This window comes from Martes martes (genome assembly GCF_963455335.1).
Source record: "Martes martes genome assembly, chromosome: 9".
NCBI lineage: Eukaryota > Metazoa > Chordata > Mammalia > Carnivora > Mustelidae > Martes > Martes martes.
In genome coordinates, this window is record NC_137896.1 from 23,701,259 (window position 1) to 23,717,941 (window position 16,683).

The 16,683-nt window shown below is 48.8% G+C and overlaps 1 protein-coding gene across 1 annotated transcript; it reads left to right on the plus strand.

Annotated features, from left to right (window-relative positions):
• Positions 1 to 3,302: 3,302 nt before the first annotated feature.
• Positions 3,303 to 16,254, plus strand: AHCY (adenosylhomocysteinase). Its single transcript, XM_080814764.1, has 10 exons — positions 3,303 to 3,455; positions 8,090 to 8,280; positions 9,377 to 9,452; positions 10,949 to 11,098; positions 11,987 to 12,099; positions 12,561 to 12,768; positions 12,857 to 12,944; positions 13,045 to 13,162; positions 13,938 to 14,132; positions 15,341 to 16,254. The coding sequence occupies exons 1-10, from the start codon at positions 3,428 to 3,430 to the stop codon at positions 15,470 to 15,472; spliced, it is 1,299 nt and encodes a 432-aa protein (XP_080670890.1). The 5' UTR covers positions 3,303 to 3,427; the 3' UTR covers positions 15,473 to 16,254.
• The last annotated feature ends 429 nt before the right edge of the window (positions 16,255 to 16,683 follow it).

A 16,683-nucleotide genomic window follows, 5' to 3' on the forward strand; every position in this document is an offset into this window, starting at 1 on the left:
CTGCCTTCAGCTCAGGTCATGATCCTGGAGTTCTGGGATCGAGTCCTACATCAGGCTCCCTGATGAGCAGGGAGTCTGTTTCTCCCTCTGACCCTCTCCCCTCTCATGCTCTCTCTCTCTCTCTCTCAAGTAAATAAATAAAATCTTTAAAAAAATAAAAAAAATTATCCTTGTACATATTCTCTTATTTTGCTGGGGTATAGGTTACATAGATGTACGTATGTGTCAAAATTAATCTGTCTAATACTTAAGTTCTGTGTATATCACTGTTTACCAATTGCATACCCTTTTTTTTTTTTGTTTTATTTATTTATTTGTCAGAGAGATAGAGAGCACACAAGCAAGGGAAGAGCAGGGAGGGAGAAGCAGTCTTCCCACTGAGCAGGGAGCATGATACAGGATCTGGGATCCCAGGACCTGGGATCATGACCAGAGCCAAAGACAGACACTTAACCTACCGGGCCACCCAGGCATCCATAAATTGTATACTCTTGAAGAAGAACATGGTGGGAGGGGACTTCTCCTACCAGATATCAAGGTTTACTATAAAGCTTTAGGGGGTCCTGGTTAGCTTGGTTGGTAGAGCATGTCAGTCTTGATCAAGCCCCACACTGGGCATAAAGCCTAACTTAAAGAAAAAAAAAAGATCTATTATAAAACTTTGGTCATTTCAACAGGGTAGAGTTGGAATAGATCAATGCATCAAAACAGAGAATGCAGAAACAACCATGTATTTATGGACACTTAATCTGTGACAGCTGGCACTGTTGGCCCCTGGGGTTAAGGAGACACTAAGTGGCACTGAGAGAATGGCTTACCCATATGGGGAGAAAAATGAAACAGAACTCCCACCTCATACCAACTGCATACATATTTGAATCATAAAACTGTGGGAAGACAATACAGGAGAAATTCTTTATGACCTTGGGATCGGTGGACTTTCTAAAACAAGACAAAAACTTCCTATGGGAAAAGATAAATTTGACTACATTAAAATGAAGAATTTCTATTTATCAAAATACAGAGAGATGTTGAGAAGACAAAAAACCGGGAGAAGACATCTGCAACCCATACGATTGGTATGTATCCAGAATATGCAAAGAATTCCTAATAACTGAAAGGAAAAACAAACCACCTATTGTTAAATGGGCAAGACAACTTTTACAGAGAAAGGATCGCAGATAGAATCCACATAATAAATAGCATACGAGTAGGTGCTCAACCTCATTAGTAGTCACAGAAATCCAAATTAAAACCACACGGAAGATCATGTCATACCTGCCAGGTTGACAAAAATAAAAATTGATACCAGGATGTGCTGGTAAGGGGACAGAACAATAATTTTTATCCAAAGTTGGTGGGGTTATAGACTGATGCATCCACTTTGGGAAACAGTTTCATATTATCCAGCTAAGTTGGACATGAGCATACCTGCAGAATGTTAGAGCATTATTATTTGTAGTAGAGAAAAGTGGAACAACTCAGTGCCCATCAACAATTTCATGAATTAGCAAATTGTGATATATGCATACAATGGATTATATGGGAAATAAATGAACCATAGCTACACCATCTACACAACTGACTAAAAAACAATGTTGAGAGAAAAGCAAGTTGCAGAAGAATATGTACAGTTTGATTTCATTTTTACAAAGGCAAAAAAATGGCCAAACTAAACAATGTTGTGTTTAGGGATAGTCACATAGGTAATAAAACCCATTAAGAAAAGCAAAGGAGAAAGAAAGAAAGAAGGAAAGAAAAGAAAAACGATTAAGACAAAATTCACTGTAGCAATAACTTCCAGGTGGGGAGAAAGGGCATGTGATTGAGAAGGGAAGCAGGTGGCTTCTGGCATATGGCAGTGTTTCAATCCACAGACACATGGATCAACCTGACAGAATGGTCCTAACAGCCATGAGTATGGGTGAAACGGCACAGGAAGGAACATCAGTCCTTAAAGGTACTAGAGAAAGAGGAAGTTTCCAAGGTCAGAGAAGGAACTGAGTGGACAGGAATAAATACTGGGAGGAGAGACAGGAAGGAGGAAGGCAAAGGCATATTGTGTGCTGCAGTGCGATGGAAATGCAGGCTGAGGCACATTTGTTGGATTCAGCCAGGTTTCCTGATGACCTTCCTTGGCTGTAGAAATTTCAGCCAAGACCTGGGGGTAGAGGCCACATAGCTGAGAACTGAGTGGGAGCTAAGAAGTGCAGATCGGGAAAAGGGATAACACTGAAAAAGTTTGAGAAGGGGAGGAAGAAAATAGATAGCAGCTAGGGGGTCGGGTGGGGGCCAGGGTTCCTTGAGAGATGTTAAAGGGTCTTCGGGTGGCCAGTCAAAAACACAAGAAGATACATTTTCACATCCATAAGATCAACAGAAATTTGTTAGACTGACAAGCGGTCACAGAGATATGGAAAAACAGGCCATCTCAGATACCGCTGGTGTGTGTGTGGGGGGCGAGGGGCAGGTAAAATGGTAAAACTACCTCGGAAACCAAATTGGCAATGTCAGCCCAGAAACTCCACGCCTGGGTACATTTCTGCCTCAGAGACACCCGCACACGTGCACTAAGAGACCAGGACAGAAATGTCCATTGCTCCATGTATACAACAGCGATAGACTGTGTATAACCTGCACATCAGCACGGAACAGATAAATTAATCATGGAACGTACACCTGAAGTGGTATCTAGCAGCGAAAGCAAAAATAAGTACATTTTAAGCTATAGGCGTGTCTCGTACAAATATCACAGTGACAGAAAAAAGCAAGTTGCAAAAGGCTATGTAGGTAGTAGGTACCATTTGCATAATAGTCTTAAATACAGAAGGAATTCTATGAAACGTTTAACGATGTACACAAATGCAGTAAAAGTAGTAAAATGCGCGCATATTTACCTAAACTCAGGAGAGTGGTTATCTGGAGGGGAGGGTGGAATTATCTGGGATGTGCTAGGTACCTGACATACTGCAACTTTACGTATAATCCGTTTGGTAGGTATCATTCGGTCCATTTTACTAATGAGGAAATTGCGGCTCAGGGAGGTGAGCTGGTTAGAATAGCAGTTTCACTAGGTTTTGACTATGGATTTAGTGGCTGAACGAATGAAAGAAAGGAAGCCTCGGGTTTACCCTCAGGACTCTCCCGGAGCTCTCTTCCAGACCCACCACGGACAAAATCCTGGTTTTTTTCTCAGCAGGATTCGAAGTCGGTTCCGGCCCCTGCCCCCTCCCTCCGCGGCTTTGGGCCCCGCCCCGGACCGCTCAGCACTAGCGGGACTCATGAATATGCAAGACAGAGGAAGATATTTAAAGGCGCCGGCGCCTATCGCAGATCCCTGCCCAGCGCCGCCCTTCCTGCGCTAGCCTGTAGTCCCAGGGCTGGTTCCCTTCGCCCGCGTCCATCACTCTGTGCGGAAACTGCCAGCATGTCGGACAAACTGCCGTACAAAGTCGGTGAGTCTCAGGAGCGCAGCTAGCCGCGTGGGCTCCACATACGCTGGGGGCCTGCTGGGGAGGCGGCCGCGGGGCCCTCGCGGGGCGCTCATGGTCCTCTTGAATCTTTGGCTCGGCGCGATCTTGGCTGCGCGAGGCCTCCTGGGGGTTGGAGTTCTCAAGTCAAAGCGAGCAGTTCGTTGGAGGCGGCCGTGGACTACAAGTCCCGGCGTACCGCGCAAGGCCCATTGCCCCGGCGCGGGCTGCGGAGCCGCCAACTGGCGGCGTGTTGCGCCCGGAGGGGGCTGGGGCAGGCGGAGAGCGTGCACCTGGCTGCGGCCTGGGACTGTTGGCACCTGCAGGGACCTACTCCAGGAGGCCTAGATCCTGTCGTCTGGACCTGGATCCCCCTTGGCCAGCTGGGTGGACCCAGACAAGTGCCTACCTCTGTCTGGGCCTCCTGTAGGGAAAGCGAGGGCGCTGGAGTCCCTAAGGCGTGTGCGGGGGAGAGGCCTGGAGAGCTAGCCAGAGGCCGGCACTAGTCCACTCATAGGGGACTTTGGGCTCGTTACTCAACCTCTGGGGTCACTCTCCTGGTCAACAGGGACAGTCGTGCAGCGAATCTCGAAGAAAGCTTGGAGTGCTTAGAAAAATCCTTGCTGTCCTGTGGATTGAAGTTGATAAACTGCCAGTGTTTTTTGGGCGTTTACTATGGGATGGGCACCACCTTTGACCTTTATTCTACATTCATTTTATGTCATGGTTTTTTAGGGAAGGGACTATTACTTTCTCATTTGTTGATGAGTATGCGTAGACACAGGAATAAAGGTAGCTTGCTCAAGATCTTACAGCTGGTTGGTGTTGGAGCAGGATATGAACGTAGGCCTTGAAGGCCTCTAAGCACACCCCTCTCACCACTCTGTATAATTGAACACACTTGGAGCAAACTAATGAACTCTCAGCACAAACCTGTTCAGGCTGCTAGCAGTTTTTAAAGTAAATTCAAGACACCATTAAACCTGGAGAAAGGCATCTATTTATGGGGCACTTGCAGTGTATTTGGTGATTTGCTTGCGTTTACAAAATAATCTTTGGAAGTAGACTTTATCCCATTATACAGAGGAAGAAACTGAGGCAGTAGTAGGAAGTACTTGTAAAGATTCTGTGGAAATAGGATGCTTGGGTAGCTTAGTGGGTTAGGTCTTAGTTGGTTAGTTGGGTCCAGGTCATAATCTCAGGGTCCTGGGACAGAGCCCCGAGTTGGGCTCCCTGCTCAGTGGGGAGTGTGCTTCTCCCTTGCCCTCTGCTCCTCCCCTCTGCTTGTGCTCTCTTACATAAAATCTTTGGGGAAAAAAAAAGATACTGTGGAAATGGTAGCTTATCAAATAGCCAGTTGCCCCCATGAAACTGAAGCCCGGAAAGGTTAAGTAAAGATCTCATCCGTGCCTGAGCTAGAATGGGGTCATGTCATACTGTGGAGAGATCAGCCAGCCAGGGCTGAGGGCCTTTTTGGAATGTTGCTGATGGGCTGGAAGAGGGTGAAGCAGTGAAAGGGGAAAAGAGGAATCAAAAAATCTTCAAGATTTTGGCTGGAGTGGCTGGTCAAATGGTGGTTTCATTTCCCTAAAATGGGAAGATTGGGGAAGTAAAAGTTTGAGAGGGAGGAGAAGTCCCAAGCACTCAAATATGACACAACATAGATCTAACTGGGTATCCAAGTAGAGATGCTGAGTACATAAGTTGGATTATATGAGTCCTAAGTTCAGGGGAGAAGTTTGGGCTGGAAATGACATAGGAATTGTTGCCGTAGGGAAGGTATTTAAAAGCTGTAATGTGATGAGCTCACCTGATAAGAGTGAAGAGGGAGATGATGGAGCCCTGAAGGCTTCCAAACATTAGAGTCAGTTATAGGAAGAGGAGCTAGGAGGGTAGGAAGAAAACCACGGGACGACAGGCATGGAAGCCAAGAAAAGAAAGGGTTTCAGAAGGAGGACGTAATTAGTGGGAGCAGTGCTTCAGGGAGAAACATGAACATAGATAATTGACTACTAGATGTAGGATCAGACCAGGCTTGGGAGACCTTGAGAACAGGTTCAGTGGAGTAGTGATGTTGCACAAGAAGGTGAGAAGACAGGGTATCAAGCCCCACCCTGCAGAAACTGTTCTAATTCCAAGAATGCTTGGTCTACAGCTACGGAGGAGGAGGACTAGTGGATTGCATGAAGGCAATATGGCATAGTTCTGATTTCTTCTCAGTGAATTGTGAAATGAGGTTATTAGTTCATGAGGAGAGGTGCTAGAGGCTTGGACAGAGTAGGAAAAGAGTAAATTTTTTTTTCCTTTTTTTTAAGAGAGAGTGTATGTGCAAGAGAGTACAAGGAAGGGGGCAGAGGGGGAGAGAGGTTTTTTTTTTTTTTTAAAGACTTTATTTATTTATTTGACAGAGAGAGAGATCACAAGTAGGCAGAGAGGCAGGCGGAGGGGGGGGGGGAAGCAGGCTCCCTGCTGAGCAGAGAGCCCGATTCGGAGCTCAATCCCAGGACCCTGAAATCATGACCTGAGCCGAAGGCAGAGGCTTAACCCACTGAGCCACCCAGGCGCCCTGGGAGAGAGAGCCTTAAGCAGGCTCCATGCTCAGCACAAGAGGGCTCCCTCTCACAACCCTGAGATCATGACCTGAGCCAAAATCAAGAGTTGGACACTTAACCAACTGAGCCACCCAGGTGCCCCAGCCTAAGGAGAGTAAATTTATTAAGAAAATCCTACGATTGGGGGCACCTGGGTGGCTCAGTAGGTTAAGCTTCTGCCTTCGGCTCGGGTCATGGTCTCAGGGTCCTGGGATGGAGCCCCACATCGGGCTCTCTGCTCAGCAGGGAGACTGCTTCCCCCCTCTCTCTGCCTGCCTCTCCGCCTACTTGTGATCTCTATCCATCAAATTAATAAAATATTAAAAAAAAAAAGAAAATCCTATGATTGCTGAATGTGCTGTGAGATTTGTGGTCTTAGTATGGTTGTGATTTTCCTCCTGCTGGGCTCACTGGCTTGGGTGCAGTGGAGGGTTGGATGAGGGAGTTTTGCCAAGGAGTTCTCAGAGGCAACAGGGGAATCTTCCACTGTGGAAGAAGTTGAGAATAGAAGGTGGTGTGGTGAGGGACTGTGGAAATTGGTAGGATTAATGCATTCAAGGTTTTGACCTGATCAGCTTTGCCCTTGTTGGAGTTCGGGCTCCAGAGGGAGAGGATTGGAAAGATGGGACATGGCCAGAGCTGGTTTTGAAATCAAGGTTTCCAAAGGAGGGTCAGAGTTGGTGATGACCTGCCAAGGTGAATGGGTGGGTGTGGGGTGGGAGAGTGAAAAGGGAGGGTGTGTGTGTTGAGGCACTGGGGGAGTAGTTCCTCCCATGGGGGAGGAATATTTCTTCTCTGAAATTGTTTAGATGTACAGTAGGAAGCGGACTTAGTTTTATTGTTACTATTCTCTGCAATTCTTTCCCTCCCACCCACTACCTTTTTGGGTGATTGGCAGGACATAAATTTCCCTAAAGATAAAAATTGCCAGGAGTCTCAGCCCTCAGCCTGGAACCATTGAATCTTTTTTTCCAGGGGAGATTTACAAGGATGCCTGATGACTCTTTTTTTTTTTTTTTTTAATAAAGACTTTATTTATTTATTTGACAGACAGAGATCACAAGTAGGCAGAGAGGCAGGTTGGGAGAGAGAGAGAGGAGGAAGCAGGCTCCCTGCTGAGTAGAGATCCTGATGCGGGGCTCGAACCTAGGACCCTGAGATCATGACCTGAGCCGAAGGCAGAGGCTTAACCCACTGAGCCACCCAGGTGCCCCTGCCTGATGACTCTTATCAGGGAATTTTGTAACCACTGACCTAGGGAATGAGCTGGTGTGGGCTGGGAGAGAGAAAGGGTGAAATTGTTAGAAGAATATTGAGACGGTGAGAGAGCTCATTATAGCATCCTTCTTTCCTGTCTGAGAATTTGGACACATTTGAGACATTTGGGGTGGCAGAGAGAAGCCAAAATAGAACTCTCATTACTGATAACATCAAAGCCAGAGGGTGTAGATGAGTGTTGAAGTCCGATGATGCCGCTAGCAAACTGCCAAATTCAGGTACCCTGCAGGTACAGGCAAGGGGAGCTTAGGTAGGTCTCCATGTGAAAGAACTTGCTCCCCGCAGGCTGTCTGGCTACTGCTTGCTTGCAGAAGGGAGAACTGAACTGAGCATGCCCTTCATTCCTCCCAAGTTTACCAATCAGACACGTCACTCTGGCTTCCCCAAGGGCAGAGAGAGGCCAAGAGTATTAGTTACACAGGTGAGTTTACTCCCAGTGGAAAGAAACATCGGTAGTGGGGAAGCAGCATTTTCATATGGTCAAAGAGATCAAGCAACTGCGTTGTAGTGACTCTTTGATTACATGTGTTTTCCCATAAGACTGTAAGCTGCAGTTAGGCAGGGACCATGTCTGTCTGTCTTTGACTGCCCTGTCTCCGTAAATCCTTGTTGCGTTAGTGAGAGTGCACAGTGACCAGATTGCTCACTTTGAGTGTTTTGTGTCCACAAGTGGATGAGTGAGAATGGTGGTGTTTTGTGGTTGGTGGGAGCAGGTGGCTCACAGAACTCCCATCCATCTTGGTCCTATAGCCGACATCAGCCTGGCCTCCTGGGGACGCAAGGCCCTGGACATCGCTGAGAATGAGATGCCGGGCCTGATGCGCATGAGGGAGATGTACTCGGCCTCTAAGCCACTGAAGGGCGCCCGCATCGCTGGCTGCCTACACATGACCGTGGAGACAGCTGTCCTCATTGAGACCCTCGTGGCCTTGGGTGCAGAGGTGAGGCCCTCAGCATTTCCTGTGGGGGGTGGGGACGTCCAGTGTGGTGCCCCTGGGGCCCAGTGGGGGCTCCAATCTTGTCACAGTGCCACCACCCTTTGTGGTGACTGTTCTTATGTTTTTGCCCTGACTGCGAAGATAGTTTGAGTTCCTTCAGTTCACATCCTGCTGACTGAGGAGCTCTGGGTAGGAAAAAACTCAAGGCTGATGTCCCACTGAGTCATCTAAGGACTGCCTCTTACGGGCCCTCCCAGGGTCCAGTGCCCGCCATGGACCGGTCATGGTGCCAGGAGGATGGGTGTGCTCTCATTGTTTCAGCCTGGGTTATAAGTACCAACAGCTGGCAGCTCTTCCAACCTCTCTGGGAGTTTTGGAGTAAGATGGTTTCCCAAGACGTGGCAGGGAAGAGCAGCCAAGACCAACTAACCAAGTCTACCAACCCTCAGTCCTTGGACCTCTTACCTCTCTTCAACGTTCACACTCAGTGGTCTGATTTCACGGCTTTAAGTACTGTCTGTATGACTCCAAAATACACGTATTAGCCTGGACTTCTCCCCGCAACTCCAGACTATGTATCCGGCAGCCATTGTGTCAGTCATCTCCACTTAGAGATCTAATAGACATCTCAACCTCAACATGTCCAAACTCATGATTTCCTGTTCCCCTCCTCCTCCTGCAGTCTTCCTCATGTAAGTAAATGGAAACACCAGCCTTCCAGGTTCTCTCCGTCCAAGGACCTGGACTCCTTTTTCTCTCTCCCCCCAGCAACTAACCCCACAGCAAATTCTGTCATCTCGGCCTTCAGAATAGACCCGTCATCACCTCTGCTGCTACCATGGCATTTCTTGTCTGAACTCTTACAGCAGCTTCCTCCCTTACCTCCTTGCTTCCTTATGGAGCCCTTTGCCCTCCCCATAGCACCAGGTGATGTTTTAAAACCTAAATCGGGTTTTGTTAATGCTCTGGCTTCCAGTTGTCCCCAGCCTATGGTTGAAGAGCCCGCTGGGCCTCGTCCCCCTTGACCCAGGGCTTTGCTCGATCTCTGTCCAGTGCATGAGCCGTCTGACCGGCAGCCCTGTCTCGTTGGCTGTTCTAGGTGCAGTGGTCCAGCTGCAACATCTTCTCGACCCAGGACCATGCAGCTGCTGCCATCGCCAAGGCTGGCATTCCAGGTGAGTCCTGTTTGCTGCTGAGGGATGTGGGAATGCATCATGGGGCTCTGCTTCTCCCTTTTTTGCCTCACTGACTCGCACTGCAACAGGTTTTCCCATGGCAGGGGAGAGGGGTCCTGGTCACAGAATTCTAGCCTAGTGATTTAAGGAAAGAGTTGTTTTGTCCCACTGTCATTTAAAATCCTCTGGGATGCACATCCTGGCCCATCCCAAATCATATAACCAGTGAGGGTGGGATCCTATGATTGGGAACCGCATGATGCTGAGGAGAGGAAGTTCCTTAAAGGAAGATGTAGGTCTATTTCCAAAAGAATCAGGGGGGATACTGGGTGGAAAAATAGCCTCAGAGGTCCATTGCTTAGAGTCTGATGGTCTAGGGGGCTGAGGAAAGACTTCATCACAAGCTGCTAGAGAAACAGGTACACATCTGCTGGGACTTTGGGAGGGAAGTGGTTAGCTCTGATGGTGATTAAATAGGACATTCACAATTCCCTCTAACCAGCCATAGGTGGAGGGAAAGGCTGGGGGAGGACCCTTCTAGAGCCTGGATTGGCAGGTTCCCCCAATCCTCTGCCTTATTTGGCTCCATGACCCTTTTCTGGGAGAGGCCTTGTTTTCAAGACCACTGTCTGCTGTAGTTCGGGGGCCAGGGCAGCTGGGCCTGCTTGGCCAGCTTCATTTGCTCACAGGAGATTCACAGGAGCCCAACATCAGTGTCCCACTCTGGGCCGGCAGTTAGGAGGAGGCCTGGATTCTGGTGCCTGTTCTGGAATGCCCATGCTGAGTGACGTGGGCGCATCTTAGCCCCTCTCTGGGCATCAAAAATGAATGATGGTGATGCCTGCCTCAGAGTGTTACTGCGAGGGAAAATGAGATGGAGCGTGAGGCAGTCGGAATAATGTCTGGCACAGAGAAAGTGCTCCATGCATAGTAGCTGCTATTAATAATTTTTTGGCCAGACTCAGCCCAGGACAACCCACCACAGAGACTGCTGGGCCCTCAAGTCCTTTCAGTGCAGAATGGATCTTGGATCTCGGCTTGTGGGTCCACCTGAGTGTGGCTCAGTGATCCTGTAGCATTTTGCAGCATTAGGGATCGTGGGTGGGAGCCCCAGTCACTCGTTGCTCTCCCTGTCCTTGGGGTCCAGACAGAAGAGGGTAGGGAAGGAAATAATTATTTCCAGGTACCTGTATCTGGGGGGCCGTACTTAGCCTCCATCTCACTTAATCAGTGCTGTTAGAGGTGAAGAAACTGAGGCTCTCAGAGGTGAAGTGCTTTGTTCAAAGTCCCACAGCTGGTGAATAGAGAACCAGGATTTGCCCGCAGATCTAGCTGGTTCCAAGTTCTGTTCTTTTCACCGCCTGAGTCCTCAGAAGGGCTGGAGGTGGCTGGGGATGGAAACTCGGGAGATCGCATTGGCTGTGCTCAGGTGGCTGCCTGTAGCCGGCCTCAGGGGGGAGGGCCAGTCCTGATGTACTGTGCCACCCGACCTCCAGTGTACGCCTGGAAGGGTGAGACAGACGAGGAGTACCTGTGGTGCATTGAGCAGACGCTGTACTTCAAGGACGGGCCCCTCAACATGATTCTGGATGACGGCGGTGACCTCACCAACCTCATTCACACCAAGTACCCACAGCTCCTGTCAGGTAAGTGGGGTAGGTGGGTGGGCAGGGTATTGGTAGGCTAGATGGGGCCTGCTTGCCCGTGTGAAGGCAGCAGCCCTGGCAGAACTCCACTGCCTAGAGCAGCAGATTCTGTGGAAGATGGGAAGATGGCAGGCTCCTGCAGACATGCTGGGGTCTGGCCTCCTGATTTCTGATGGTGTGGGGCTGAGGTGGTGGGGGGAGGTCTGGCTAAGGTCTGGTTTGAGGGCTGGGAACAGCTGGGAGGGAGTCAGCTTTGTTAAATCAGGGTGGGAAGGAATGTAGAGGGGGTAGGGAGTACAAAGGCCCTGAGGCAGGAAGGATGGACTATTCAGGAAACTGAAGGGAAGCCAGTGTGGCATTCCTTTACTGAGGAGAATTGCAGGGTGTGGACGGAGCTTTAATGAAGGGCGGATGTGTGAGGACTTAACAGGCCAAGAGAAAAGAGTTTGGCTTGATCCTGAGAGGAAAGAGAAGTAATTGGGTGGTATTAAAAAGATTTCTCTGAAAATATATATGTTAAAAATGGCTGCTGGGCTCTGTGTAGAAGATGGGTTGTGGCTAGGAGACCAGGCGAGAGATGATGGTGGCAGGGACTAGGGCAGTGGCAGTAGGAATGGAGAGCTTGGGGATTGCTGGGAGACGGGATCCTTAGGCCTGGTGGTGGTGGTGACTTCCCTTGCATGCTGGGCTGGAGGATTGGGTGACTGGTATCAGTCACAGAGATGGGAACCCAGAAAGAAAAGCAGCTTTTGGGAGCAGAGATGAGGAATTTGGGTGAGTTGAGGTGTGGGCTCTTTGAGGCTCTTGGGGTCTCATCCCAGACGCACCGCCATTAATTATCCTTTGGTCAGCCCCTTCCTGGCCTTCATGCCCTCCTCTCTTGTCCAGGCATCCGAGGCATTTCTGAAGAGACCACAACGGGGGTCCACAACCTATACAAGATGATGGCCAACGGGAAGCTGAAGGTGCCTGCCATCAACGTCAATGACTCAGTCACCAAGGTGAGTCCGTGGGGCAGTGTCATGTTCAGCCGTTCATTCCCAGTGCAGCTCAGGAGCAGGCCTCTGAAGAAAGTCCCCTGGGAAGGCTGTAGGCTAAGGACTTGAAGGCCTCATTTGACAGGGGAAAAGGGGTGATGATGACTGAGGGTAGTAAGTGCATTAAAGAGGGAAGAATTATACAATGAGTTTTAGAGCTAGACAGCCAGAGCTTTAAAGTGAAGCAGATTCTAGGCAATCTCTCTTAGCAGTTGATCCTCAGGAAGCCTTCTAGACTGGCATAGAAGGGCTAGGGAGAATGTCTTGGGCTGATCAGAGCAAGGGGCACATGAGCACGTTAGCTGGTGGGGAGAAGTCACAGGAAGTGATCAGCCCAAGCCCCACTAGGCCAAGATGCTGAGAGTAGGTCTGAGGCCCCAGGGCCTTGCCTGCCCCCGTCACCCCTTTGCCCCCTCTTCTTTCAGAGCAAGTTTGACAACCTGTATGGCTGCCGGGAGTCTCTTATAGATGGCATCAAGCGGGCTACAGATGTGATGATTGCAGGCAAGGTGGCAGTGGTAGCAGGCTATGGCGATGTGGGCAAAGGTTGTGCCCAGGCCCTGAGGGGTTTTGGGGCCCGCGTCATCATCACGGAGATCGACCCCATCAATGCACTGCAGGCTGCCATGGAGGGTATGATAGGGCAAGGGTTGGCTGTCAGCCACTGGGGCCAGAGGGGCAGGGCCACCCTGGATGACCCGTGGACACCATCTCTGCACAGGCTATGAGGTGACCACTATGGATGAGGCCTGTCAGGAGGGCAACATATTTGTCACCACCACAGGCTGTACTGACATCATCCTTGGCCGGTAGGTGCCAGGTTGGGGGTCGCAGGGAGCGAGGAAGAAGGCAGGCTTGGGGCTGCTCTTTGTCCCTGACAGCCTCCCATGGGTTGGCACTCCCCAACAGGCACTTTGAGCAGATGAAAGATGACTCCATAGTGTGTAACATTGGACACTTTGACGTGGAGATTGATGTCAAGTGGCTGAATGAAAATGCTGTGGAGAAGGTGAACATCAAGCCCCAGGTGAGAAGCCCCAGCAGGGCGGGCCGATGAGGGCAGAGGGGGATGTGTTTGTGGGCTCCTCACCAAGAAGAGTGGATGAGGAGGCTCTGGCAGCCTGGGCAGTGGAACGGGGGAGGACGAGGGCCTAGTTTCAGGGCCACTTAAATCAGAATCTTAGAGTGACACCAAGTGACACCAAGACATCCCCATATTTTTTTAAAGCTCCCAAGATGATTCTGCTGTGCACCTCTCCAACTTTGACTAAGCATGACGATCGAGAACATGGGATTTGTCCTCAAAATGTCCAGGCTCAAATTGCAGCAACTTAACCCTTTAAACTTCAGTTTCTCTATCTGTGAAATGAGGATAATAATAGTACTTAAATCATAGGGTTGTTACTGGAATCAAATGTAATAATTATATACAAATATATAATTAGTTTGTGTATGCTTTTAACCCAGGGCACATGGCAATAATAATGATAATAACATTAGTTAATACTTACTGAGTACTTAGTATCTGCCAAGCCATGTGTCAAGGGCTTTACACGTGTCAGCTCATTAAATTCTCACAACAGACCTGTGAGCTCTGCAGCTCAGAGCTCCTTAAAAACTGTTGACTCTTACTAATTGTGAGTGCCAGGCCCTGTGCTGGGGGTTGTTCTAGGACAGTCCAGTCCCTTCACAGACACTGCTGGAGGCAGGAAGGCCTGCTAGACAAGAGGGTAGGATGAGGCAGGGATGGACATTGGGAACAGTGTCCTGCCAACCCTCACTACTGCTCTGCCCACTTACAGGTGGACCGCTACTGGCTGAAAAATGGGCGCCGTATCATCCTGTTGGCTGAGGGCCGGCTGGTCAACCTAGGCTGCGCCACGGGCCATCCCAGCTTTGTGATGAGCAACTCCTTCACCAACCAAGTGCTGGCACAGATAGAGTTGTGGACCCACCCAGACAAGTATTCTGTTGGGGTCCACTTCCTGCCCAAGAAGGTGAGTTTGCATTTCTGCCCTCTTAGGGGTCCTCCCAGAGTCCTCCACAGGGCAGAAATCATTCTCTCCATTTATCAGAGGAGGAAACTGAGGCCCGAAAGCAGGGACTGACTCCCAGAGAGTGGCTGTTGTCATCTGAAGGCTTGACTGGAGCTGGAAGATTCACTTCATGTCAGTGTTGGCAGGTCTCAGTTCCTCAGCATGTGGGTCTGTCCCCACTGGGCTACTTCAGTGTCCTGATGAGATGGCAGCTGGCCTTCCCCTAGAGTGAGTGAGCCACAGGAGAGCAAAGGAGGAAGCTGCAAGTGCCTTTTAGGACCTAGTCTCCAAGTCCCACAACACCATTTCTGCTTTATTCTATTCATTGGAAGTGAGTCACTCAAAGAGTGAGGAATTGGCTCTACCTCTTGAAGGAAAGGATATTACGAATTTATAGACAAAGAATTTAAGGATATATTGTAAAACAGTCAACAGCCATTTTAACCTAAAAGGAAACCCTTGGCTATATAACAGAGAAGTCTAAGAGTCAGACAGTGGACCTAGGGATTCATCTTCTTCTGTGTCTTGACTGTTCTCTTCTTTAGATTCACTTCACACGAGCTGAGACCGATACCCCCCCTGTTTAAGATTCCCTCCCCGGGGCGCCCGGGTGGCTCAGTTGGTCGAGCTACTGCCTTCCACTCGGGTCATGATCCTGGAGTCCTGGGATCAAGTCCCGCATCAGGCTCCTGGCTCCATGGGGAGTCTGCTTCTCCCTCTGACCTTTTCCTCTCTCATGCTCTCTCTCACTATCTCTCTCTCAAATAAATAGATAAAATCTTTAAAAAAAAAAAAATTCTCTCCCTGTTTAGGAATTGAAGAATCCCTTTCTCTGTCATAGAAAATACGTTCTGTTCATAGAAAAATTCCAGAGCAGTGTTTGGTAGTTGCTTGGGTTGGTGGAGGGTGAGGAAGGAGATGTAGTCGATGGTCTCACCAGGGCTACTTGGAGGGGGTATGTTGCATGGTTCCCTCTTGAGGAAGGGGAGCTGGGCAGCCAAAAACAACACATCCAGTGAGGCTGGCTGTGAGGATAGAATGAGGTAGTATGTGTAACATGTATGACGGATACTTCAACAAAGTAGTTCTTGTCTCTGTTGGTAGCTGGTTGCAGGTAAGGGATCCCAGAGCATGACGCTGATTCTAGATCTTCCTGTGTTTCTCTCTAGCTGGATGAAGCAGTGGCTGAAGCCCACCTGAGTAAGCTGAATGTGAAGCTGACCAAGCTGACTGAGAAGCAGGCCCAGTACTTGGGCTTGTCCCGTGATGGTCCCTTCAAGCCTGATCATTACCGCTACTGAGAACCAGGCCTACCATTTGCCTTATAGCTGCTGGCCTTGCTGGGGTCACCTCTCTTCCCCAAGAGCAAATGGCACCACTTTAAGATAGGTTTGTTTATGTTCCCCATTGACTCCCCAGAGCTAGTCACTCCATCTTTGGCCTCTGGTGCATCCCTCATACTGTTCTAAGTGTGGCAGATGGAATTGAGAAGCCCCTTCTCAAGCCCTGGTCATCACAAGTACATAGGAGGTACCCACAGGGAACCATGAGCTCAGGGGTTTTGGAACTGCTCAGTCAGTCCTTACTTGGGTTGGAAGTCAGCAGTGGTGGTCACAGAGTGCATGCACTTTACCATCTAGGCCCTCACCTGGCCTGTGGACTTTACACATGTTCTTAGTTTACTGATTCACTGGTTCCTCAGCCCATGACATGAGAATGAATTGTATCAGAGAGCTGGGAGGAACTTTTGGGAGTTTGATGTCCCTGAGAGCCTACCTTAGTGCTGCGGATTCTCTTGTTTAAGAGGTTTCACAGAACAATGAGGTTAGTACTGTCAGTTTCTATTTTACACAGGTTAGAGTATACTGTTAAGGAAGAGCAAGAAAAAGAGAAGTGACACCCAGAGGTTGAGAGGGGCCAGAGAATCATAAAAGGAGGCATAGATCTGCCACCTCTTTGGAATATGATGGTTCCTGTCACAGCCCTGGATCAAAAAGATTCATTTGGTTTATGATGTTTAATGTTTATAATGTTAAAAGACAGCAGGAAGATGGGTAAATAAAAATTCTGGTGCCTAAAAGAATTCTGAGCCTTTATTATATAGATAATCCACAGCCAACAATAAATGCCGTGGATAAGAAGTAATAGTTGCCTGCCGTTGAAGACAAGGGTTTGTTTGCAGTGTGGGGTGGGGTGATAAAGCCTGCAAGCAAACCCTTGGACTTGGAAGAATGGGTAAAGTGAAGAGAGAATTTTATCTCTTGAGGTATGTGTCTTGTAAACTTGCATGTTTTTTAACCTAATCTATCATTTAATAGGTGGATTTAGCCCACTTATATTTATTGTAATCCCTATTCAAATTTTTTCATCTACCTTGTTTTTTTGTGTGTTTCATTCATCTTTTTCTCCCCCTTTATACTTTGGGTTGATCCAGTGCTCCTTGGGGGGAGCTATTACTTACTGAGCATCTACTGGATGCTAGGTGCTTTGTAATTGATTTTCTTTATTCTCA